General features: G+C 37.8%; 1 protein-coding gene across 5 annotated transcripts in view; it reads right to left on the bottom strand.

Moving 5' to 3' along the window:
* The window catches only part of CCSER1 (coiled-coil serine rich protein 1), a 727,634-nt gene that overhangs the window by 606,292 nt on the left and 93,667 nt on the right, over nucleotides 1–27,675 (bottom strand). For all 5 annotated transcript variants that reach the window (XM_061477323.1, XM_061477292.1, XM_061477306.1 and 2 more), the window contains exons 3-4: nucleotides 25,216–26,571; nucleotides 22,472–22,659 (exon numbers count right to left, since the gene is read on the bottom strand). In XM_061477323.1, the coding sequence (XP_061333307.1) occupies nucleotides 22,472–22,659; nucleotides 25,216–26,527 (1,500 nt within the window). In that variant the 5' untranslated portion in view covers nucleotides 26,528–26,571. The remainder of the gene's footprint in view (nucleotides 1–22,471; nucleotides 22,660–25,215; nucleotides 26,572–27,675) is intronic.

Here is a 27,675-nt window from a genome sequence, read left to right as displayed (position 1 = left end):
ATATCATTACAAGGAAGGACAGAAGGAAGCAGCCTCTATTCCTAAAGGTCCTGTTTATGAGTTGTCAGCTTGCAGAAAGCTAGAATCATTTGTCTTTCTTGAGAATGTAATAGGTGAAATGTAGTGTATCAAACCTAAAACAGATTTTCCCTGGAATCAGTAAGCAGGAACATTGAAGTACATGATAAAGCGCTATATAATACACATGTATTTAGAAATCAATCGAAAGGCAGCAAACAAAATTACCCTAATACATCAATCAACAGAGGGAAGCAAGTAATGAAAGAGTAATATTGCTCTTTAAATATTAAGCTGTTGTCTCTACCTGTTATTTCCATATTCTTTCTACTTCCACCTGAACTTTCCACTTGTTAGCTAAATGGAGATAAAATTCCTTCTGCCTTAAAAAGATACTTTAATACCTGCTTTCAATCCCAGTAATCACCCTTCTATTCCTGTTGCACCCTTTTTCAACCCTCTGTGAGGGGCCAATGACACAGCAAGCATTTTTCATATCAGATTCTTTTCCCAGCAGTAGGAGCATTTAACATAACAAGTTCTTGTCAGTCTTTTCGCAAAAAAATTAAAAAAAAAACAAGATTTTTGTACTGCCACAGGCATTTTTGAGAGCAATGCTACTTTTTTTACTTTTCCTGACCCTTTTTTGCAAGAAAGGATGTTAAGAAAAAAATGGGCTTAGAATGCTGTTTTGAATGTTGTTGGGTGTTTTTCCTTTCTCCAGCATGAAGTAATCTATGAGCTTAGTGAATGACATTTTTAAGTCGATGACATTAAAGGTTTATTTACACACACATTTATTTCACACATTTCTCAGATCTTCATTTCCATCATCATACAATAAGAGGGTACAGTATTCCTTCAATTCATGTAAGAACTGGAAAAAATATAAACTCATTAAAAAGAAGCCTTTGACTGAATTTATACTTTTTTTTTTCTGGAATTGAAATAAAAACCCCATTCTAAGAAAAAGAATTAAATGGAGCATAAAGGAAGTAATTTAAACTGCAGGTGTTTTCCACTGTTTGACAGTGCAACTTATATTTGAATGTCACAAAGAATAATGGTATGATCTTTGGCTATATCCAACCATTTATACGGTCTTTCCTCATGCAAAAATTCAATTGATTTTATTAGGAGTTACCCAATATATTATTCCTGTTCTAATAAAAAAAATCCTAAAACAAAATGTCATATGTTCTGTACAGTATGATGCTCTAGGAAATAAAAAGGGAGGATATATTTTTTCCAAGGTTACAAAACCTAATTTTAGATAACATCAACAACTAAATCTCCTTGACATGCAGTCTGAAGTCTTATTAAAAAATGCTAATCAGTCTATGAATTTCAGAGCACCAGTTGTAGAAGTCAGTCCTGGTTTCTTCTTGCAAGTCTGCAATGAAATATTTATGTCTGATAGATAACAGACCTCAGCTGTTTGAGATGAACTGAGATGGGTGAGGCCAAGATGAACAGTATGTAAGTGTGCAGTAACTGTACTCATTTTAGATTGCTAAATTCAAATGTATTTGGGGGTATAAACATGGCCTCCTGACTTCAAGTATCACAGACAAAAGAGCAGAAAACCATTCTGAAAAAAAAAATCTGCTGTAACCGGGGGTTTGTTTCACAGTTTAAAGTACTAGTTTAACTATTTTTGTACTTGTAGTTAATCAAAATGCCATTTCTACCATGCCTACTAATGATGAATAACACCCTAGCACTGGAACTGGAATTTCTGCATGACATCTACTTTTTATGAAAGTTATCTTCCATCTCCTCTCCATGAGTCCATCCCTTTATCAAAAAAAACCTCAAAGGACAGCAAATCAAACAAAACCTTGAAACTATTTTCACTGGTTGCTGCACTGTTTGTGATACCCTCTGATAACTTTCTAGCCAGAAGATTTGGATAATCTCTTGAAAACATTTAGCAGCAAGGCTAAGAAGACTATAGGATGCAAAATCTCCTAGCAAATAAACAAATAAAATAAAATTTAAAAAAAATTAAAACCACCCAAAATATTTCCAGAGAAAACACAGATCCAAAGCAGGTCACAATAAAAAATAAAAAATAAACACCTCCTCACATCTGTTATATATGGCAACACCAGTCAGTATTTATACGAAAAAGACCTCTGTAAAACGTGACAGAATATTTCTTTACCTATATTAAACTAATTCACATTCAATAAAATGGGAACTATTGTATACAGAATCTCAAATGGAGGCTCAAAAAGTATCAAATAGCTTAGATCAGATGAAGCTAAAAACCTCATTTACATAACAAGTATCAAAACACCTTGCAGATGCTTAAGAATCCAACTAAACCAACAGTACAGAGAGGCAAGGGGACAAAAACCATCAGCTGAAATGGGCAACCATGTGGTACACTCAAAAATTGGGCTGGATCCACATGGCACATGATATGCCATCACAGAGAACAATTAACAAAACTGGGTCAAATGCTTTAGTAGTGAGCCAGCCTCTCAAAGAGCCCCACGAGGCTAATCTCTTTAGGTCCTCTCAACAGTCAGCAAGGGAGAACAATGAGAAAATTTACATGTGGTTTTGAAGGGAAGTTGAAATTAGCCACTGTTAGTTATCTCCACTTACTACAAAAAGCACCAGGGAAATTAAACGTAAGTTAAAGTGAAGTTTTACAAATAGGTCCTGCCAGGTACATGCTGTACAGGATCACAAACAACAAATGTCCAGTGCTAAGACATGAATCCATTTCCAATAGGAATAAGACAATATATAAGTAATTTATTAGAGTTAAAACATTCTTACGAGCTGAAGTTTCTCCTCCTTTAGCTCTAGGCTCAAAGATTTGCTCAGTAAAAAATCAGATACGATCTTCAGCATATAAATAAGAAATGTTGGGAAGCCATGCAAAATACGATCACTTCTGCTTGCTAGTTGTAAGATGGCTCTCAGGGAATCAGGCTGTTCATGCCAATCATTTGAAGCAGTTAAGGCCAGATCCACCAAACCTTTAGAAAAGGCAATAAAGTAAAAGTAGACAGGGAAATACTTGACTGTCCGAAAGCCTACAACAAATTAAAAGTATGAATATTGCTTTAGCATGGAAAAGCCATCAGGTTTAGTGATCTTATATGTCAGGGAAGGAAAATGCGTGCAGCTGACAGACCCTGAAGAGACAGCAAGCGGACTCTCAAATGGGCTTGTGCATTAACACAAGCTTTTGTTATTTTACAAACAGGGACCTCCTGGATTCCCAGAGAGACAGAATTAAGCCAATTTGCCGCTAGCACAAACCACAGGAAGTGCCAGATTACTGCAGCTACCAAACAGGAACATCTCTACTCATCCCCTTCACAAGCCTTCCTTTTTAAGGGAATCATAGAACCAACTGGGTTGGAAAAGACCTTTAAGATCATCAAGTCCAACCATTACCCCAGGACTGCCAAGACCACCACTAAGCCACGTCACTGAGGCCTCATCTACACCGCTTTTGAACACCTCCAGGGACAGTGACTCCACCACTTCCCTGGGCAATCCTGTTACAATACCTGATAACACTTTCATTGAAGTTTTTCTAATATCTAGTCTAAACCTCCCCATGACGTTGCCATTACCTCTTGTCCTATCACTTGTTACTTGGGAGAAGAGACCAACCCACACCTCACTACAACTTCCTTTCAGGTGTTTGTAGAGAGCAATAAGGCCCCCCCTGAGCCTTCTCTTCCTTAGGCTAAAAAAATCCAGTTCCTTCAGCTGTTTTTGTAAGAGTTGTTCTCCAGACCCTTCACCAGCTTTGTTGCCCTTTTCTGGACCCACTCCAGCACCTCAATGTCTTTCTTGTAGTGAAGGACCCAGAACTGAATACAGTATTCTAGGTATGGCCTCACAAGTGCTAAGTACAGAGGGATAAGGAAGGGATAGGAAGGAATGGCACCCAAGAACAATAAGGAATTCAATAGATAATTTCTTTGCTCTCTAAAGAGGAAATCAGAAACAGCACAATAAAACCAAATAGCCCATAGGTTCTCAACAACATCTGGTGCAGAAAGCTTCATCTCAGAATCACAGAATCATAGAATCATAGAATAGTTAGGGAAGCCATAAAAGGTTTATTTTGCCATCCTTTTATATGGCAATATGATATAAGCTTTCTGTCTTTATAGCCTCTTCTTGGCATTTATTCCTGTGGATATCTACCTGATTTTCCTACTCTTGCTAAATAAAAAGGAATGCTTTTAAAACACAGTCCTGCAACCCTCACATCCACAAACAGGATATAAGGCTGAAAACTGGGTTTCTATTATTAATCATGACTGACATGCCTGCGATTAGCAGAGAAACTTGCAATCGGCCCAGCTAGGTTGCAATACCTGTTCAATTGTTCTCAGCTGCCCAGATGTCTCAGTAGAAATGACCCTATCAGACAGGATCTGTGAAACAGCAGTGTCTGCAGCTATCACACTAAGATATACAAAGCATCGTTAATTATAAAGCAATCAAAGTGCAAGTCCCTGAACTCATCACTTCCACTATCTACAAATGAGATTTTCTGTTATCATGAACACCTTCTATTAGTTTATGTCATCTCCTGCAGCACCTCATGTGCAAATGTTGTGAGAGCACTTTATATGTTGACAGTTCAAGTTAACAAGTGTAGAGAAAATAACATGACAAGCATGTGGAAATGACATAAGTATTCCCCTTGTGAGCTTAGGCCCCAGTAAAACTTGGCAGCTTTCATCTAAAAATGTAAATGATGAAAACTGCCAAATTAAGAAAAGTGCCTCCCCACCACCACCAAAAAAAGAAAAATCAACAAAATAATTATGAAGAAACGTGGGTTTGCAGTGAATAGCTGCAGTAGGAGATGAGCAATCACATCACCTTTGTAAAAAGTAGCTGTACAAAAGAAGTTGATTAACCAGGTATATTTTTAATTTTTCTCACATATTACTGCTTTTCCAGGCTTTTACATGTGTGAAAATGAGGTACCTTACAATCTGCATGTGTCAGCTGAAGGTACATAAAAACGGGGAGATGAGAAACCAGGAGTTGATGAAAAAATACACTTGCAGAATTGTTGCAATCACGACTGACTAAAGATCTAGGGAGGCAAGGTTTATTAGAAGAAATAACATTCTTTACTGGACCAGTTTTATAGCTACAAAAACAGACGTGTTCCCTGGACACAAACACTTCTTTCACGATAATTACTTATTACCTAAGGAACAGGCCCTGAAAAGGATTTATGTGCCAAAAGCTCGTTCATTTTTTCCCTCTATTTCAATTAGACTAATAAAACATATTACCTGTACTGCTCACATCTTTCTGCACCATGGTGCAGCACATCTCTTGACAAGAACAAATACCTCCTCATGTCTGTGGAATTCAGTGCAGCGGATGATAGATGAATTAACAGATGAAGAACACTTAAAGGCTGACAGACAAGCAAGTGGTTGTGATCAGCAGCCCTTTAGAGAATATACATGCAGCCCTCAGACAAATAAAAACCATTAAGAACAGCAGATCAACTGAAACAAAGAAAATCCAGTCAATTATTTCCCATAACACACTGGAATAACTTCATATGTCATCCCACTAAGAGGCAACAGGACTCCTACTTCAGTGAATACAACTGATAACACAAAATATATGTTGATGCCTACACTTTATTTTCTTTATTGCATAAATAGTTGCATCAGCTTTACAGGAAACAGCACAGTGGAAAACTGCCAACTATGCACAAACTTAGAAAGAGCTACTCCCTTCACTGAGCAAAAAGCATTATGAGAAACTAGACATTCACACCATTTGCACGAGTAATGTCAAGATACTTTGCAGCAAAGAATTCATCTTCTTGGGAGGTGCGGTGTATTTTACCCTAAGGAATTATGGTATTCACTGCTATTCCAGCTATCAACTATATATACAACAGTAAGACATGAATGAGGTGGTGATTTTTGTCTTTCTGTACCAGTTATTTTCACAAATGCTCAACATGGTATTATTTTTTGTTGTTGTTGTTGTTACTGGAATAAGATTGTTTTTACTTTTGTTGAACTCACCAGCCCCCCCCAAAAAATCATGCAGCTGAGTAAAAAACCATAAACCCAATAAAGGCTCAAAATATTCTGCAACATCGATACGTGAAGACCTCAATCTGTTCAAATGGAAAAAAAAAAAACCAAACTGAAAAACAACAAAACAAAAAAACACCAAACCCCAAAAACAGCAACAAAAAAAAAACCTCAAAAGATAACTTTGTTTACAATTTAGAATTACCTTTAATTGACAGAAAAGTGACAGGTACTAAAAGATGCCATTAATTCTAGGCATAGAAGACAAAGTGAGGGCTAATGGCTAGAAGTAAAGACAGTTACCATTAGTTTAACAATTAAACATGTGAAAGCTCAGGTGTTCCAACTGTCCAATAGAACTCACTGATCTTGACCCAGAGCTAACTGGTTGGCTTTTATGACATGTCCTGCACAAAAGGTCTAGTCAGAGGATCCAACACTTTACCAACTCTAGAAATCGACCAATCTTTTTTTTTCCTGTTGAAATCTGTTCCTACATATGTACCTGTAATTTCTCTGATAACACATCTTGCATATGCACAAGCAAATGCTATGTTCTCTATTCTGTGATCACACCATCTCTGAAGTTCCATCGTTGAAACTTGTCTTCTGCTTGGGCACAGCACCATCTCTTACCTTAGTAAACACAAGTACAGGAAAGAACAAAGTACCCTTTGTTTTGGTCTAGAAACACTGGCTGTAAAAATAATTTCCAATAGTTTGTCTAAGAAAAAAAAAAGAAGCTAAAATAGACAGGATCACAGGCAGTAACACAGACAATTTGTTCTTCTATTCTCAGATGTGTATCCTTTTAATTTATACTCAGAAATTTCATTTCATACATAATCCTATTCATCTTCATTGTGAAGCCACCCATAAAAGTCAAAACTTTTATGACGTCAGTCTTCCCTATATTATTATCATTTGTACTTCAAAGTATGACCATTCCCTGCAAATACCTATTAGCATGTGGCTTTTGTAATGCTTGTGAGCAAAGCCTGGGTGTAGCAACACTGTATCAAACAGTGGAACAGCGGTCTGAAATTAAATGTTAATTCATGTAGGATCTGCTAATCCTTTCTGCTCACCCTGAATATGAAAATAACTTGCAGTGCAGCTATATAAAAACGTTGCTTGAAGCTGCATCTCTCTACCTTTGAAATACGTAGTATGAAGAAAAACAGAAATTTCCTTTGTTATTTGCCAAATAATTCCTAGCTTGAACAAAGCTCTCGACAGAATCTGCAGTGTTTGCCCTATGTTTGGTAAACAAATACTGCTTGCCATCACAACATAGAGATGGAATAATGAGTAATGAGTCTGTTTGTTCACCAACTATTAAAATACACAGTAATGATTAAAGCATCTGATCATGAAGAAGTTTTTACTTAATCATAGGAACATTGGCTTTTCTTTCCTCACAACAACCACCAGGCTCATGAGCAATGTAGTTTTGGCAGCTTCATGCACTAGCTCAAAAAAGAAGAGCTCCATTAAACAAACCGAAATGTGCATTACAAGGACAACAGCGGATTGTAAAATCTTTTATCAGGCACCCTGCTGCATGGAATATTTTTTAAATAAATATTGAACAACAACAGATATCTTTGAACTTCTCTAGTTAATAGACCTTACAGACCTCCTACAGTGCAGCAATAAATATGCCTCAAGAAATCAGTGTATCACTTCATACCATTTAATAATGCCACAATTGCCTTTGTTATGCAGACTGTATAGAATGGTGAATGCTATCCGAGAGCAAACCCCGTGCATTAATAGTGCCTTTCTTTCTTGTGCTAGTAAGCATAGCATTGCTGCTTTGGTTCTATTCTCTTCCACCTGTAGGTCTTTCCAGTAGGCAGCTGAGTCCACTTAAAGCATCAAGTTCAGAATAGTCTGGCATCCAGTTTCCCAACTCACATTATTAAAACAAGAACTGCTGTGATTCATGAACCATGGTTGAATGACTGGCTATTCCTTTCACTTAAGTTCAAGATTTTTATTCATGTATCTGTATATCTCTGAAATAAAAACCTCAGAAAGACACTAACATGCTGAGATTCATTGTCACATCTTATCAGTTCCTAATACAGGCCATGAAGAATCTGACATCCACAAACCTCTATCCTAAATCTGTCTGTTCTGAAGATTTCACTTGCACAAATAAGCTTTGTAGATCACTATTCACTTCTCAATGGGTTATTTTATTTCTGATTTTGCATTTCAGCACAGAAAAGAGATTAGACTTTACCATCATTTCCTTACTTTACAAATACCAAGATAAATAAAAATATATGCAAATTTATGAATTTACACATTCACAAGAACTCAGGAAAAAGCTGGTTCATGTATATACACAAGATCTGATTATCTCCCATTACTAAACTGTATTGTTTCAAAGAATTAACTTCTGCTTCCCTTCTGCTCTTAGAAACCTGAAAAGCATCATGAATAGCTTGACAGCTTGTCTCTGAAATTGAGATAGTTATCAGTCATTGATGAGATTCTTTTTTGTTTGAAAGACATACAAATTTTCCCACTATTATCAAATCCTTCATTCATTTTTCTTTCCGAGTAATCCTTAACGATTGCTTGCATGCTTCCTCTGGCAAAGGAATGGGGAATAAAAAGAACAGTGTCTCAAGCTATAGGGAAAGCAAAAGTTTCCCCAAAGTTACTTACTGTCTGGCACGGGGAGGTGGGGAGGTCTCAGAGGAGGAAATTGTCCTGACTGCTTATCTCCAGTGATCAGTTTAATAGTGTAGGTGTGAACAAGGCATATTAATTAGGCATTTAAGAAAACCTTTTCATCGGGAGCAGCAGCCAGTCTCTAATCTCCAGCATAAGGCTGTAGTTTGACCTAAGTTAACAACCATTCCAAAAAAGATGATTTTTCTGCTTGCCACCCTCAACCAGCAATTCACTTACCCCCCTACAATTCACCACACCACTCCCTACAGTGTGGTGTCATGACTACAGTGAACCAAACCAAGGCCAGTTGAGCCAGCTGCTGCTTCACTGTTTTTGACCATGGCATTTCCTGACCAGCAGAAGCCTTGAGGCATAGGGTTAAAACAGCAGAAGTGTAGTCTGAATAAACAGGTCACATTACATCTCTTCATAATCCACTTAGAAATATCAACATATTAGACAAAGATTCACTTCAGAAGCTTACTTTTCTATCTGCAGGTATATGCTCTCCTGGATATAATTCTGTCCATAAAACAGTTTGTGGTGTGTACTGACTGGGATTTTTTCTCCCCACTTGGTCTCAATCTACTTAATACACCTTTAGTCTTGTTCTGAAACTTCATAAATTCATTTTAATGTATCACAATTTCATTTTTAGATACTGTCGTGATGAATGCCAAATCATTTAAGGAAATAATTAATCACACAAGCCTTAGTCATGGTGTTAAAAAAATAAAATATATATTTCCCATATTATACACCTGCAAAATAAGGAACACAACAGTGAGGTCTAAGCAACAACTGTGAAAACAGTCGTACCTGGTATACCATGTTGTCGCACTTCAAGCCCAACCATAACTCAGAACCACACAGCCGCTCTCTCACTCCCCACCCTTTCTTCCCTCCCCACTCCTGGTGGGATGGGAAGGAGAATCAAAAGAATGTAACTCCCACGGGTTGAGATAACAACAGCCCAGTAACTAAGGTGTAACACAAAACTACTACTGCTACCACCAATAATAATAATGATGATAAGGGAAATAACAAGGGAAGAGAATTCAACCACTCATCACCCGCCAACTGATACCCAGCCCAGCCAAGCAGTGATCTAGTCCTTCTGGGTAACTGCACCCAGTTCTACATCCTGGGCATGACATGCTGTAGTATGGAATACTTCTTTGGGTAGTTAGGGTCAGGTGTCCTGTTTCTGCTTCCTCCTGGCTTCCCCTTCTCCCTGGCAGATCATGAGACTGCCATGAGAAAGTCCTTGGTCAGAGTAAACATTACTGAGCAGCAACTAAAAACATCGGTGTTATCAGCGCTGTTCTCAGGCTGAGATTCAAAAACACAGCACTGCACCGGCTACTAAGGAGGAGAAAAATGACTGCTACTGCTGAACCCAGGACACACATGAAAGGAGAAAGATACAGAAAAAGAAATATTGCCGTTTATTGCAAAAAGAGCACATAATTGTCACATCAGAAAAGAGAACATGTATGTTGTATAGTATCTTGCATAAAGACTTGAATTAACAAATTAGGGATTCTAATGTCACTGCTGAGGATACTTCAGTCACAGTTAACATGAATGAAAGTAATAGGCATAAATCTCTGTGACTCAAGATGCAAAAACACTCCTTTATTTCCCCTTTTTACAGACTCAAAGAACGTAAAGTCTTTCAAAAGAAAAGGTGCAGCTTTGATAACGAAGTCAAATTGCCTTCCATGTCACATCTGTCCTCAATGAGTATAGAGAAAAATGACAACTTCTTACTCTCATCTTTAGAAAAACTCCATTAAAATGTGTCTAATGAAAATATGAAGAGACTTACACTACTGTGCATAGTGCCACACGTATAGCAGGAAAAATGCATTACTTCCCTCTTTTAGCTAAAATGCCTGACAGGTTGTCGCCTACAATGCATATTTTACAGGCTGTTATTTATTTCTGAACAATGTCCCTTAGAGGGAATATTCCTGGATTACAATATTTCATGTAACAGAAAGGTTATAACTTCTTCTTGGCAATTAGTTCTGTAAACTCTTGATCCGCTCAGTTCCCAGTTTCTCCTTCAATTCTTGCCTGATTTGCAAAAATACAAAAAGCTTCTCCCCTCTTTCTAGCTTCTTCTATTGACCTACCTCGCATCCTCCTAACTTTCAGAACTCCACTAGCCCCAGATTTCCTCTAAACATCTTTCCTTGTCAGGGCTTCATTGCTTCATTTTCCACATTACCTGCTGTGAACTCCCCCTCACACTTAATCCAGTTTTATTACCTTAAACCCTACCTCACTTATCAGCACTTCATCATCCTCCCCATTTTCTAATGGGAGCAAAGCCCACCCTCCAGAAAGTCCTACCCTTTCTTTATCCTCCACACGCCCCCTCTGGATCAGGTCCTCACTTTCCCCACTCCTTCTTCGACTTCAGTAAAGAGCCAGATTCCAACAGTTAGCAAATTTGTAAAGACAGAAGTCTGCCAGTGTAGCAGTCTGCCAAGTCTGCAGAATTATAAAGACAATTTCATTTAACTAAGTGTTCCCTCCCACTATTTACTCATTTTACTTTACACGACACAAGTTTCACAATGCTTAATTTGGGATAATATCTTCAAAATATATTCCAAACACTTCAAATCTGACCATTTCAGGTTAGAGTAACTAAATCAAAACTAGTGAGTTTTACTTTCATCAGCTACAACATGCCAAAAAAACATGATAAGAAGACTTCTCGTGCAAATGCAAACTTCTGATTTTTGGAGCAGTCAAAACTAACCTCATTTCATTTGATATATTCCAAAAAGGTGTCTAGTGAACAGTCTTGTAGGAGCCATTTTTAGGAGACAATGTTGAGTTCTGCCACAGAGCTGCTTGTTTTACATGGACAGACAAAACAGTGTATAGGGAAGTAACTTAAAGCACACATATGAATTAAAAAATATATGAATTAAAAAATAAAGTAAGGCAAATTGAAGACCACCTTTGTGTCTAAAATATCCATCTTAGCAACAGAAATACTTTAATCAATCCATTAGCCTTGGATTGATTAAAACGCCCCACCTCATTGCAGGTGTTCCAAATCCTGAAGCAGACTATTACTGAACTTTTTAACTCCCCTCCCTAGGTTTTACTTGGTATCAAACACTGCATTTTCTAAGTGTCCTGCAACGAATTACTCCAGCTACTACCAACTGCTACGTCTCCAGTACCTTCATTCCTCTGTCTACCAGCTCCAAATTGAAACAGCTATCCAGACTGTAACTATAAATCTTAGACAGTAATCTAACACTAAGTCTTCAAAATCAAGAAAGTTTTCAAAACACAAAAATGCAAAATGTTTGTTTCTTTATCAAAAATTCAAAGACAAAAATACACATTCTTATCCTGAAATTAAAAATTAAAGTGTATTAATTTCAGAAAGGTTTGTGCTGTTTGGGGGGCTCTGTGTGGTTTTTTTTTCATGAAAGCATCTATTCAATGAGTTATGAAAATTAAAAAAAAAAAAAAAAAGCATCTTCAGCTATTCACCAGACCTGTGTTATTTCAATGAAATTTATTAGTTTTACTAAATGAAAGCTCTATGAATACAGAAAATCACCTCTGAAGCAACAAAATGTGTTGCCTCATTCCATTCCTGGATCATATATTTTTGCCTATTCCTTCATTAAAAGGTGAATTAACCTACATAAGCATTCCCAAAGCTAATTTCCATACATCAATCTGTAATACAGCACACAAAATGTGATCCTGAGTCTTTAATGGGCTAGCGTGCACTTGACTAAATCAGAAAACACTCTTGCTCTAAAGGGCAAGCTTTTGGGGTCTGCAGCTAGTTTTCCAACCACTGTCACATCTTTAACCCAGGGTTTATCCAGCATTGCCTCCAGCAACACACTGGCAAGACAAGAAGGACTGTAAATATAATGACCAAACAAGTGACCCAACAGCATTTAATTTCTCACCCCATTACCTTCTTTTTGTCAAAGGGATCAAAGGCCTGGAAGAAGCATCCTACCCTGAATTGCTATAGCCTGGGGGGTGAAAAAAAAAATGTATTTATTCTGAGTTTTTTCCTGCATAAGCAAAATAATACAAATAGGGAGCTTATGGGAAAACACCACAGAACTCTCACTACAAGACCATTCTTGGACAGACTATTTGAGGGACCTACACAGCAGGAAATGATGTGCACAAAAAAAGGACAGGAGCTAAACTGTTCACTCTGTGACCAAGACCTGGGCAATTTTCAATTTTTCTTTTCACAAAAAACAAGTGAACTCAAATTACCTGTGCATCATCTGACCTAAGGGATGAAAAGCCCAATATTTTGTTTGTGTTCACTAGTTATACATTTCAACTTCAGCTTCTCCATTAACTGTCTCCCTCAGAGAAGCCTACTGATTTCTGTTTTCCTATTATACATATTATTTGCATATGCTAACCTGAGAAGATGTACCACAGCTGCAAAAATACTGCAAGTTCTAAGGGCATTTCCCAAGATAAGACATGACAATAATCTTCCAGTGCATAGAAGGAATTAAATTAAAATAATATACCTTTTTTTTTATTAAGTAGTACTTTCTGTTACCAATACTGTATAGAAAGATTTTTCCACTTAAGAATATTACTCACTGCATAAAGACCCATCTTACTTAAGACCCCTCTTACTCAAATTTCAAGTGTAGTTACTGTCTCCATCAATGATAACTCATGGGTTTCCCTGATCTGTGTGACCCTGTTTTGAGCAGAGCTGCTGGACCAGACAGTCTCCAGTGGAGTCTTCCAACCACAGTGATTCTGTTCCTCTCCTACTGATTAACATACTGTGACACTCGGTAAGGAGTATTGATTAGATTTGTCATAGGATTGCTTAATCCTTGGTAAATCCTGACACTTCTCACATCTCCACATGACAAGCACTGAGCAGAAAGTAAAGGTTTTGACCACAAATAAGTTGTTTCTTTGGAGGAGGTATGCATGTTGGGACACGCAGAGGTTTTTGCAGCCCACATACACTTTTACACTTCCAATTGTCTTCCCCATTCCACTTGAAGGAGTAAACAAGTGGAGTGAGTAAACAAGTGGAAGGAGTAAACAAACTTGAAGGAGTAAACAAGCAGCTGTGTGGTCAACCTGTACAAAGGTAACTCTATTAAATCAGAATAACTGCACCAATGCTAGAATAATTGTTTACCCTTTTTTGGTCTGTAATAATTATGTCCTTAAAGAAGCTCATAGACCATTTTAGCATAAGTATTAAGTCAAGTTTAAATTAATTTCTGTTAATTACTTGATCTCAAGAATTAATTCAAATTGTCCAACAACTGCAATCTGGTTTTCACAAGCTCTTAATATGTTAAAAGATGTATATTACACTACCAACATTAATTTCCCAAAGGGTATTTAGCTGAAAATCTTTCAGTTGACTTGACCTAAAAATCACAGACAAAATGCTTAAATCCCAATTTGCTGTTTCCATTTTTTTTATAATGGTATGCTAAAGGCACTTTCCCCATGCTAAATTAAGAATATAAGACCTAAATTACTACTTACCTACAATCAGTTTCTCTCAATTTAGATAGCACTGTTTCAGCCTTATACTATCAAAATAGTCCTGACAGTTCTTGCTTTAAGTGCTTCCACAGTTTCTTTCTACCAAGGCGCAAAACGCCAAACTCATTGCAAAAGGGAAAATTTTGTTACGTTAGTACAAAGCTAGTTATAAATGAATGCTGTCAAGTCCACTTCACATGAAGGGTGAACCACTGTCTTACAGGATTTGCCTGAATAGCTCAATAAGAACTGATGTTCTTAAATATTCTCCCTTGAGAAGCCCAGCATAGCAGAGAGAAATGTGAATTAAGCAGAAAGCCCATAACTCAGTAACAGAACAAAATGTAACATCTATTTTAACTATGAAAAACCTTCTGTGAATATTGCAAACACCAGAAATAATAAATGTATAGCAAGTAAACAACAGGTTGCAGTTATTCAAAGAAAACATAACCTTGTTGTTTTCAAAGAAGGTTGTGCAAAGAACATGGAAGGAGTGTTATGTATTTTGCTTACCTGGTTCATATTTTTATAACTGTTTTGGTATATCAGAGAAAGGCTGTTTTGTTAAGGGACTTTTTTGAACCTGAATTGAAACCCTGAGCACTCAAATCCTCTCTGTAATATTTCATTCACTGCCTTCGTTCACTTCTCTGCATGCTGTCAAGACAGCAGCTTTACTGCTGTTAAGGCATTAATCATTAACGTGACTCCAATCTGTAGATGAAGATATACCCCACAGGGGTTTCTCAGAGCTCCACAGATCACATTTACAGGTCACAAAAACAAGCACTTTCAATTCTACTTTTAAGTCTACTGGTCACCCACTGTAACTTATAAACCATTCAACTAGTGTATTTTCAAAAGCATCTTCCACCTCATGTGCTGGCCACAGATAGCACAAAAATCTCAGCTTCCCAGTGATCTCAGTGTAGACTGTCAGAAAATAGGAAGCAGAAGCTCAAGGTGAATAGAGCAGGAGAAAATGTTAAAGCAACCTGGAGCAAATGTGAAAATCACTTCAACCCTCCCTAGACTAGCAGTCAGCCTAGTTTTAACCACGCTTATTGTTTATTCAGACACCAGCAAAATATCATAGTTTTCAGAATAGAAAAAAGGGAACATAAAAACATTTTAGCCCTTATTCATGTACATTCAAGTCCATAGGGACCAGGATCCTCCTGTTTGTCTCACGATGTAGCGACTAGGTTAGAATTGGTGCTTGATAATAAGACTACTCAGGAAGCATTAAAAACAGTCATCTGTGAAAAGCACTGATCACACTTCCATGTGTTGCAGATTTGGATACTGCTTCATGACATACAATATCACACACTAAATCTACTCAAATAGATTGGAATACAGCATTTGGATAAGTGCTCCATTGTTGCAAGTACCATTTCTGAAATACACTAGAAATCAAATTATTAATTGTTGCTAAGTCACCCCAAATCACCTACATAACAAAACCGAGGTACAGGCACTCACATAGAATATCCAAGACACTAACTAAAATTGAGACACCAGTTGCTAATTAGATAATTATCACAAGCAGACATTCCAGGCAGGGGCAATAACACATTTCCATAAAAGTGACTTATGTTTTGTCTTTCTGTTCCCTCCAGAGATACACTAGGAATCTCAAATACCTGTAGCTAGTATCTCTTCTGCTGGCATCTCACAATTTGTGTCAGTTATTTACCTTCATTATGTCTTCCCAAAGTTTCAGATGCCCCTTTCCACACTAAATTAGTCAATTATTAATTTTTCAAATTTAATGCTCTACTGACATTCAACCCCTCCCATTATCACGTTGAACCCTGCAAATAGCCCATAAAATACTACCCTGTATTCCAACACTGGGATTTGCTTATTCTTTTCTTAGTTTATATTGTAAATATTCTTACTGAGATGTTAGGTACTCAGAGCACCCCCACATAATCAGCATATGTCCTGGGTTTAGCAGTAGCAGTCAATTTTTCGCCTGCTTGGTAGCTGGTGCAGCATTGTGTTTTGACTTTCAGCCTGGGAACAGTGCTGATAACACCAATGTTTTCAGTTGTTGCTAAGTAATGTTTACCCTGACCAAGGACCTTGTGAGCCTCATGGTCTGCCAGGGAGGAGGGGAAGCCAGGAGGACAGGACACCTGACCCAAGCTAGCCAAAGAGGTATTCCATATCACAGCACGTCATGCCCAGGATGTAACTGGGAGTTGTCCGGAAGGACACAGGGTCTTCTGCATCAGACTCATTTTTCAGCGGGTGGTATCGTATTCTCTTCCCTTGTTATTTTCTCTTATCATTGTTGTCGTTGGTAGTAGTGGTGGTGATTTGTGTTGTACATTGGTTGCTGGACTGTTCTTGTCTCAACCCGTGGGAGTTGCATTATTTCAATTCTCCTCCCCATCCCTCCAGGAGCAGGGAAGGGGAGAGCCCCGGCAGGGGGGAAGACGCGGGCCTTGACTGCTTCCAGGCTGGCACCACTCACTGGGAGTGAGTGAACAAGCTGTCTGGGTAGGTTTAAACCACAACAGCACAGTACAAGCTTGAGGAAAAGGGAATTTTGCTGAAGTGTCAGCATTGGAGGATAAGCAAAAAATTCTCAGTCATACAGTACTGGCACACATCTTAAAAAATTATCTTATTTAGTATTGCATTGTTACTTGTAGTGAAGGCAAAAAGAAGAAAATTGAGAAAGGAAATGAAGAAAGTTTTGAGTAAGTGCAGTTAGCACTAGTGCATGATAGGCAGTCTGGGAGAAAATATGAATGCAACTATTTGACATTTTGACAAGTGGACAATGAAGACTTGTATCACTGTTAAAGCTGAAGGAAAAAATCTGAGATGACTTTAGGGCATGAAAGTCCTTTAACTGGCAACAAGCAGTTTTATCTAATATACTGGAACCATGGGAAAGATACAAAGAAAGAAATGACACAGTCACAGAGCAACAATCTGGAAAAATCAGTTGTGCAGTTCTAATTGGACTGACACAAGTAGGCAAGGCTGCCCTGCTCTAGGCAAAAGGAGAGGACGATACAGCATTGAGGGCAAGCATAAAATTTTTTACCAGGAAGGATGAAAACTTGTAGCTGAACATAAAAACTGAAACCAAGCCACATATAGAAAAGATTCAAGTATGAGAAACTGAAGTAAAACCTGTGCTTGAGAGAGTACCCAGGGAAATGCAGTTCCTGCAGAACAGAAAGGCCAGTGATAGTGTTCACCGAGACAGGAAAAAGCTGAAAAATTAGGTTCCTTTTAGTAATGTAGCACATTTGCTGATAGCCAGACGTGGGTAAGCAAGCTGTCAAAAAGTCAGACAGTTTTGGGGTGTTTGTTTTTTTTTTCTAAATAATTTGAGGCAGAAAGGCAGGTCTTTGAAAGCCAAATGTAAGCAGGCAGTCTCATTCTACTCCATATACGCCACCATATTTCTCCACAACACAGTGCAGCTCATGTGTTGAAATTGGGCAGTGTGGTCTAGGAGCTCCAACAATCTTCTGAAGCTGTTTTTTAAACTTGTAGTAACATACATCTACTTTCACTCATATCATCCTTTATGACTATCTGGTTTTAATGCTAATTTGCTAGCATTTCAAAATGTCTATCCTCAACTTAAGAAAAAAAAAAAGGCAATTATTATTGTTTCTTTAATATTTCCTCTTTAGTGCTGGTAAAGGTCATATTTAGGATTGTCATCTGTTCATATTAGCCTCTGCTGTGAGAAGTGATGGATAATTTTGTTGCTCTCACTTCAGTTTCTGCTATTCTAAGTACTGTAGCATATTAACTCTTTTTCCCTACTGTTCTGTCTCCTAATCCTTTAAAGAAATTACTTACAGTGATCTGGGAGTCTGATCCTTTTTGTTTTTTTTTTCTATACAGTTATTATAATTCTTTTTTGCATTTCAACTTCCCAGATCTATTTTCTTTTCATTGGTCTTGCAGGGCTGCATATTTCTGGCCATTCAGGTATTTTACCATGCTGCTTTACATTTTGAATTTCTTCCTTTTTGCTTTTCTTACATCTTGGAAAAGAACCACCACCTAGATGGAGAACAGGTCTCAAGATCACAGCCTCTATCAATCTTACGAGGCTAGATAACTAGTCCATATATTATGTCTAAATTTTTGAAGTTGTAACTGATGATTTCATAGTTGGAACATTTGAATGACCAGAGTTTCTATGTATACAGAATATATATATTCTATGAACCTCTTTAAATTGCATCAGTATCAACCATGTTCATTGGAAAAGGGTCTATTACACTGCACAGGCTAATCAACATTAAACTGTTCCAGAAACGTGTCCTGAATTGCAGTTTTCACCTTTTGTCTAATTGTAAAAGTAAAGTCTAAAACCATTTTTAGTGAAATGGTGTCATCTTGTGGCAGAAATCAGTCACTGCAAGAATGATGGATTTGAAACTGTTCTAAGGAAAAACACAGAGAATTAATAATTGAAGTGGTTAATCTCAACCATCTCTTTCAGTTCATTATTTACTTAACTAAAAAATTGGCACAATTTCAGTTATTTTGTAAGACTTTTTTCTTTCCTTAAGTCTCATTTACAAGTACCACTGCTCTTGTCCAGATTATAAATTATTTTCAGCTTCTCACAAGTGAGTTAATATCACTCTTGCAGGAGGTGGTGACTGTCTTTGAAGGTTTGATACATACTCTCAGTGTTAAGAAGATCCATCTATCTAAGCTTTTACCTATCACATTCAAAAAATGCACTGCCAGTCATGCCAAGAACACTCTGATGGGCAAGTTGTTTAGAAGGAAGAGAAGTTTCTCAGTTCTCCTTTCCTGCTTCTCATCTCCTGTGAAAATCTATCATCCCTTCAATTCTTCTGGCTCCTCACTCCCATTAGCCCCTCAGAAGAAAGAACCCACACTGCCTGACAGCAAGAAAAAGAAAGCAAACAGGGTCTTGGAGGACTTTCTTCAGTTTGTGAGGAAAGTTTCCATGTTATAAAGCTTCTTCAGCTTAGCACGACATCTGGATGATGCCAGAAAACCAGCATCCACAGCTGCTGCCACTCACTCAATGCTGCAGAGCAGAACTGAACAGCAACGGTGTCCCTCGGCAGGGAGGCCTCAGCAATCCCTTGTGAACTTGCCCTCCCTTGAATGCCTTTGGCTCATTTTCTTCCAAAATTGAAGAAAATGAATACAGATAGCCACAGAGGCTAACGTTTTTCTAGACATACAATATAGTTAGGTTAGGATTTTTAACCATAGGGGTTTTTGTAACTCCAATTCTTTATCGAGTCTTTATTCTTCATTATGATCATTCACTTGCAATAATCTGCTACTGTGGTGTTAAAGATTAATTGATTGTGTCAAGTTTCTTGAAAGGGCCTTTTTCCTGTTTAGATATGTATTGCTAAAAACATTCCAATTCTTCAATTTTAATTCCTTTTCCTTCCAGGGAACTCAGCTTATTCTTTTAACTTTTGGTTGTTGGAGGGTGGATAGAGTGGGTTTTGTTTTGTTTATTACTTCTTGTATCTCACTTCCTACTAAAGAAACACTTTTCACGTAGCATTTTCTTACAAAAACAAACAGTCAGTACAAACATTTTGCAACAGAAACTTATCAATTTGTGGATAAGCTTGCTAATGGAAGGGGTGGGGGGAATTAAAAAAAAACAAAACACATGGATTTCATACACAAAACATGAAGAATCGGAGACTCAAATATCACCCACCCCCCATGCACATTTTGCTTACTTCCTTTTGTTACTGTGCTGTCACCTTCCTAGTCCCACCACTAACAGAGGGCTAAACAGAATGAAGTGCTATGCCATCGGTCTAGCCTAGTGTTTAAATGAATGCAGAGATCTGCATAATAGCTTGGGTCTAACAACCCAGATAAGTTTTATAGGCTTGAGCCAGGGTAAACCAGCTTTTTAGGACAGAAACTACATCTGCATAACAGTCTGTATGCCTACATGAAACAGCATCTTTAAATGTCATCATATTCTTTCTGGCTCTGAAAAATAAGATGTTATTCATTGATATTTGGATGTTAGCTTCCTGAAAAAAAAACAGAGAAATACGCTATAAATATATACCTTAATAGAACAAAGGGGTTTTTCTACTATTTAGAAGAATTCTGCCCCTTGATTTCTATGCTGTATCTCTGGGTATAATAATCCAGTGTATAGAAAGAAAAGTTTTTTTAAAAATCAAGGGTTTTGTTAAAATAAATTTTGAAGTACTGTACTACTTCATCTGACAAATTGTCAACAATGTAGAAACAAGAAAGGCGGATGTGAAAAATCTTATCCTTCCTAAAATTAATTTGCCTCCTACCCTTTCAGGTAGTATAACATTAATCAGTAAATACTGATAAATCTGCACAACCTGATACTGCTAAGAAGAGCATACTCCTGTTACTGAACTGTAGGCAATCCAATCTGCCCAGGTTACAAAAAGTGAGTGTACAGGCAAGCATTTCTGTAAAAGCCATCAAATAACTCCATTCTATTGAGTGTTTTTAGTGACCACTGCTGCAGGACACTGTTACACTGGAAAATCTGTTGTGCATTGGCCGTACATAGTAAGATTTTCCTTGGGACTAATGTAGTTTTCTGCTGCCATCCACAGCAGCATTTGTGAGCTCAGCCAAAAAAGGAACATTAAGGTAATACATTCAGACACAGGGGCAAGATCTGCCCAGATCAAAGATAAATTTCACATCCTCTTGAGAAACCCTTAAACTCCAATTTCCTGCCACAGTTTCTGTAAGGGGATTTCACGCTAAATCGCATCTTTCTCTGGAGAACAATTTTTAAATGACCAACCAGAAACTAGTATGGGCAAATCTCACAGAGGAAGACAATTTAGCCTTCCTTAGCTTCTTGGGTAAGAAAGATTACATTTAGTGACAGGCAAAACAACATGCAGTCATAAAAGTTGTCAAAGTCATGGTATGAATTGTTGAGTTTTAGCATTAGCTTGTAAAACTACACTAGAAGAGCACATAACAGGAAATCTAACACCCGTTTATATCAATCAGTGTCACATCTCTGAAAAACCGCAAAAATTCTTTCCTAGAAATGGCATTTGTGTTCACATCTGAGTTTCTCAGGGATGTGTTTGGTCACGCATCATTGTAACAATGGCTATCAAGTACACCAGAAAAGAAAAAGCCCCTTTATTTATACATCTGTTTAGAAACTCTAGGCAAGGGTAAGAGCTTAGAGCTTTTTGCTTTCTGTGGAAAATTTTCAGATTAAGAATACAAAATTAATCCTCTTTTTCAGCTAGCATGTTGAATATTTCAAACTAATACTGGCCATAAAACTTGTTTTAGTGATTCCCATAAGCTAAAGAGTGGATGCCATTGCTGTAGATGTTCAATCTTAGAATCTTGTTTATCTCTCTCATTAGAGAGCGCATGCATAAGTATAAATGACATTGGTCTTAAAATGTTTATTCTCACTGGCTATAGGAAAGCACAAACTTGTTAATCAGTCAGTTCCTTCTGTTAGTATTTCACTAGAAGAGCGAAATTACTCAAAAGTAATCTTCTGCAGTTACGTAACTTCTCTTACTTTTCCAGTCCTTGGGACCCTCAAGGGTTCTCAGTAAAGATCCTTTCCTCTCCTCCTTACTTTCTGTCCAGAGCGAAAGTATTCAAACTTGTCACCAGATTCAAAAGGGACCGCTCTGACCTTTCAAGTGAGCCTCCTTACAGACAACTTCCTTTCTATTCAGCTTCTCATCTCACTCATACCAGACCAGAGTCAATGAAATAACTAACACGGTCACACAATGCTGCCACAAAGTAGCCCACTGTATTTCACCTCAGAAATCGTCATACTGAATTTTGCTGCAGTTTCCTCTTCCACTACTTTTCTCCCAGGAAAATCACCAAAGCATGACAAGAATCTCTTCACAAAGCATGAAAACCTTTTCACAATGTCACACCCTAAAAAAAAAAATATTTTCAATATCTGAGCCCGGATCACATTTTGGAAGCCTGAGACAGTGTGTGTTTTGTCCCCACACACACACCCTTATTAGCATCCATTGTTTGTAAAGTTGCTGCTTCTCATCAAAGTTACTCCAACCACAGAAAAATCACCGTGCTGTTCATTTTTGAGAGAATATGAGAATAAAACTCACCATGCTGTTCATTTTTGAAGAGGATGAGCTTGCTCTCTGCTTCCGTAGGCTGTTAAGCTCTTCTGTATTTCCAGCCTTTGGTTTTATGATCAGCCGACTGCCTCCAGCAGTACCTTCTGAAGAGGATCTCAGTCGCTTCTCAACAAATCTGCCTTCTCGGTACGGACTGAAGCTATTGGCAAGATCAACTACAAATAGAGAAGCAACCAGCAATCATTAGAGAGTTACTCTCTACAGCTCTTTTCTTAATGAGAACGCTGCTTTTCTTGAAATGTTTACATTGAAAGGCAATCTCATAAGAGATGTTCTATAGAAATCAGACTCCCCTCATCTAGATAAGTGTCACCTGTGTCCCCAATTTGCTGTTGAGCACTCAATGACTAGCACACTCAGCACACTGCAGCCCAGTCCATGACTCCTTACAGAATCCAAAAGAACTTTTGCGTCATCCTTTCCTTTCTCCCCCTGTTCTAGGACACTTCCAATCCATTGTCCAGTAAAATCTACCAGAGAAACTATCACCGGCCCATTTGTGCCAAAACCCAACCTGCCTTACCCTGAGTCCCAAGGCAAGTTCATGTTTTGTAGGGCCAAGCCACAACTTAGTTATCACTGCACAGGACAAGGACACACACTGGTTTCAGGTTCTGTTTAGCTTTCCTAGCTCAGCTCTGCATTCTCATCCCCCAAATTCAGTCTGCAGGCGCAGGCTGAATCTCAGTGCCCAACTCCAGTTAAATACATTAGAAAAGAGGAGAAAAATTACATTTTGAGGTGTTAGGGTAAATTTAGAGATGGGGAAAGAGAAAAGCCTAATAACATAATAAATGCCACACAGAATATCTTATCTTCTTTTGTCTTTTGCAAGAGAACTTATTTTCTGTAAGGCTTCTCAAAAAAATCTGTGTCACAAAAATACAAAAAAGTATTACATAAATTATTTCTATAGTAAGAAATATATCAAACCTGCTTATACATTAATATCATGTTTATGATGCTATCTATAATATCAGCTGTGAGACCAGCTATGGAAGAGAAAATATCTATTACCAAAGAAAACGTATGGAAATATTTTGCATTCACATCTGGTTTTAAATACTATTTTAGCAAGACTAAATGTTCAAACCAGTTTGTTTGTAACAGATATAGCTATTTATAACCATATCTTACTGAATGCCATATAAGTTTTTACTATATTAGTATCATTTCATATGGCAGGACTGTGTATCTTTTTCCAATGGTTCCTTTGCTTGGCCAATATCTAATTTTAAATATATTCTTCACCACACAAGTAAAAAACCAAATTACATTTTGAACAGCACTATAGAACCCTAACAATCATGATTTTTATACAGTGCAGTGTTGGCGCTAGTGTTTCTGTGAACATTAATCCCATTTACAAAAATCCCGCTGTCACAGTTTCAACTCCAGTTAGCTGCTTTTCAGAAATGCAGATTAAATATACAACTGCTGATGCATGAGTTTCAAATGCACTGTGTATTTCTAAACATCGCTCTGAGCTGCTCACTTGCTGTTCTGCAGTACTCTCTAATAACAGATGCAAAAGGATGAGCTCATTTACAGATGAGCCAATGATGTTGCAAGAAAGACCGAGTGCTCAGCACCAGTAACATACATAAATGGAAATGTTTTTTCTCCCAGTTGACTAAGGTCTGAGGGAGAGAGGTCCTTTCTAGTGAAAGCTAATTTAGTGGATTAATTTTACTTTATATCACTGTTTACGTACAAGATATCCAACCAAGCCTTGAAGTGACAAATGATTCAAAAAGCAAGATTGCTTTTTGATTATTATCTACATGCCTCTATAAATATAAGTTTACACTCAATCATCTTCTAATTCAAACACTATAAATGCAGACGTGTTAAGTCTCACAAATTTTGGCCTGCCAGATACAACCTCAGGGTTATGCAAGAAAGCACCAGTCTTTGGTCTAGTTTGAGAAAATAAACTGTCAGAGATAAATGTCTTCTGACACGTGTCCTTCACTCAAGGGCCTGGTGCCTTTATTCATCTGCATCTAGCTAGAATGGGATTTCTAGGCACAGCCTTTCCACTTAATCTTGTTAATATTTCTAAATGCTTTTTCATAAACTAAAGATCCAGTGTGAAATTTAGCCGGTAATTAACTCTGTTTCATTGATTTCGTAATGAGAACTTGCACAATGTTATTTCAGGTGGAAGCAGAAATAGGATCTTTCATGCTCTGCCACAGAAACATCCAGTCCAAGCTACTCCGTATCGTTAGCTGAATAGGGCAAGCAAGAATTGGGAAATTTCAAAACCCAGATCAATATAAGATAAACTGTATTATTTTTCATAACTGGAATAAAAGAAGGTTTTTCTGTGACAATGTTCGATCTCAAACAATGCAACCCTTTGGCTCAAGTCCAAAACAGGCATACCTCAAAAATACACCATCTTCAGCCTTCACCAAGAGGCAAGGATCAATATTCTTTCTTAATTAATTTTCTACCACTGGAAAGCATAGCTACAAACAGCACTGACAGGTGTTTGCAAACTGTAAAACGTGAACTCAAAAATCACTGACTTTAATTCCTACAATTTAGGGAGGAGGACACAATTCATAACTTTTGAACTTTCTAACTAGCACTTCCAAATCTGCAAAACACTTTTATGATCAAACAATATTTACAGAAGAACTGAGAACAAAAACCACACACACACCCCCCAAACCCAATAACAAAAAGATCACATGACATACCTTTAGAACAGTTTGTTTCATAACCCTGTTGTGGTTTAAAGGACTGAGGTTCAGAACATGGAACAATCTGAGACTCCACTACAGGAATTGTCTCCTCTGCGTGCTTGGATGGCGTACTTTCATCTCTGTCCCCACTCAACCCCTGTGCCTTTGAAGAGGGTATCACTGGTTCTTCTCTATGCTGTAACTCAAAGTTTTCTAAATGTGCGTTTGCAGAGTTAATTTCTCCTATGTGCCTGTCATTGCTGATATGTAGTTCATTGGCTTGCAATGATACTTTTGTTTGACTAGCAGCTGAGGCTTTGAATAAGGTACTAGAATCAACACTACATAAGCTTGCATGATTCACACGAGACACACCAGTAGAATGGCCAGTACTTTCTATAAAATCCATTTCCCTCGCAGGAGCAGCAACAGGATTGAGGATCTGAGAGGTAGAGACATTGTGGCCAAAATCTTCTGTAAGCAGCACCCCAGTCCCATTGCTGCCCAGAGCATCAGCCTCCGAAACAGAATCCTCTGTCAGAGCAACAAAGTCAGAGGGCGTCTGGGCAGCTGTAAGGTCAGCTGAGAGCAGTGGGGACTGTAAGGAACTTCCCATGCACTCTGTCGTCTCAGCTGAACATGGAGGAGAGGACTTGGTGATCACAGGTTCACTTTCCACATACGATTTAATCTCCAGCAAACACCTGGACTGCTGCACGGAGGAAACTGACTGACTCTCTGGTACTGGTTTAGAAAATTTGTAGTGCGATGAAAAAGATTTAGGGAGAAGTTTCCGTGTGGAATGTTTGACAGAGTATCGGCTCTGCTCCTCTGCAAAGCCTGAATCATCACCCTCATTCTTCCCAGAGCTTATGCAATTTATAAAGACATTCTTATTAGCTGAAGGCTCCTTTCCCTTGTCAAAATCATCTGTCAAAGACCTTGTTATCTTCTTGCTACGTGAGCTGCCAAAGCCAACTGAATGCCTTCCTCTGCTTTTAATGTGTTCCTCTAAGCTCAGTTTTTGAAAAGTGCTGAGAGAGGACTGGGCACCATTTGTGACATTAACATTTTGACTAGCAGAGTCAGGCTTCTGCTCACTCCCTTTCTTGTTATGGAAGCTAATGGAAGGAGTGCGGAAGATACTCCGGCGCTTGCCTGTGCTCCCTGAGCTGGAGTTAGTGCTGGATGGGGAGGATGTGTGGGCACCAATGGCATTAGCAGAAGAAGGTGAGGAGGGAAGAGAGTCGTGTCTCCGGCTAACACTTCTCCTGAATATTGGCAATCGAGATACTAGAGTCGATCGTCTGGATCCTGAGTCCCCCATCAGGGTACAAAGTGTCCGTGGCTCTTCACACCCAATAAATTAATCTGGGGGAAAAAGGGAAAAAAAATTATTCAGCCTCAAAGTCCACTTGAACAGGCTTTACGCCAGCCTAAATGCAACATCAATTTTATGCATAGCTTCAAGTTGTTACATATGCGTTACTGAAGACTTACAGAGTTTCAAAGTGATATTCAGTAGACAGCACTGAAAACCCAGCAGCTGAGCAAAGATGTGGATGAAAAAGTTCTATATTACATATATATGGTATTATATCATATTACATATATATGGTATTATATCATTTTATAGATATTATATATATTATACAATGCAGATCACCATGGTTAAGAGTATAAAATCTACATGCTAAAATAGATACAAATGTCCTTTTATGCAAGTTCTTAGGACATGTCATCTTATAAACTGTAAGCTCTATTAAGAGACTTGATTTTTCATGATCTGAGTAGAACAACACATTATTTTGTGCTCCTGAACACTCAGATATTTGCAAGAAAAGATTGAAATATTCTTCAATGAACTTTCAGTTGAATTTTTAATTCCTTTATGTGCTCCTGCTAAAGGCTGTATGTATCACCTTACAGCAAAAAAAAGTGCTGGCATTGCAATCAAGCTAAAATATGCATCACAAAAAATTCTTCAAAAGGAACTATAAGTGCTAGGAATTTACTGTCAAAATATGGTGACGTGTTTCTAGATATGAACTTGAATGTTTCACTTGAACACTCCTCTGAAATCCTCTTGTAACATACTTGCTCACAATTAACTATTTTTGCAGTTGGTTTGAAATCAGTGAAAAGTGTTTCATACACCCTTAGATTTTTTTTTAATAAATATTTAAGCAACAAAGACTTATTTTTATCAGCACAGCAGATATATCAGTTCTATCTCCTTTTTGTTCTCATTATATAAACCATCACTGTGAGAGACAGTACCACAGAGGGAGCAATAAAAACACGATATATAGTCGCACAAATGAGAAAGGCTGTAGGTATGATGCCCAAGTGCAACTTCGTGAGCTGCAGATGTTCAGCACACAGGAATAAAAATCAGGTCATTTATCTAAAAAATGTTTGTATGTCAAGTTCAAAAACAAATTCATTCATCTAATGATCACTACAACAAATATC

Source organism: Pezoporus flaviventris, unplaced genomic scaffold (assembly GCF_033815535.1).
Source record: "Pezoporus flaviventris isolate CSIRO_AGI_PZ_B2104156 unplaced genomic scaffold, CSIRO_AGI_Pfla_v1 ptg000002l, whole genome shotgun sequence".
Taxonomy (NCBI): Eukaryota; Metazoa; Chordata; class Aves; order Psittaciformes; family Psittacidae; genus Pezoporus; species Pezoporus flaviventris.
This window is presented reverse-complemented; position numbering and strand designations above follow the sequence as displayed.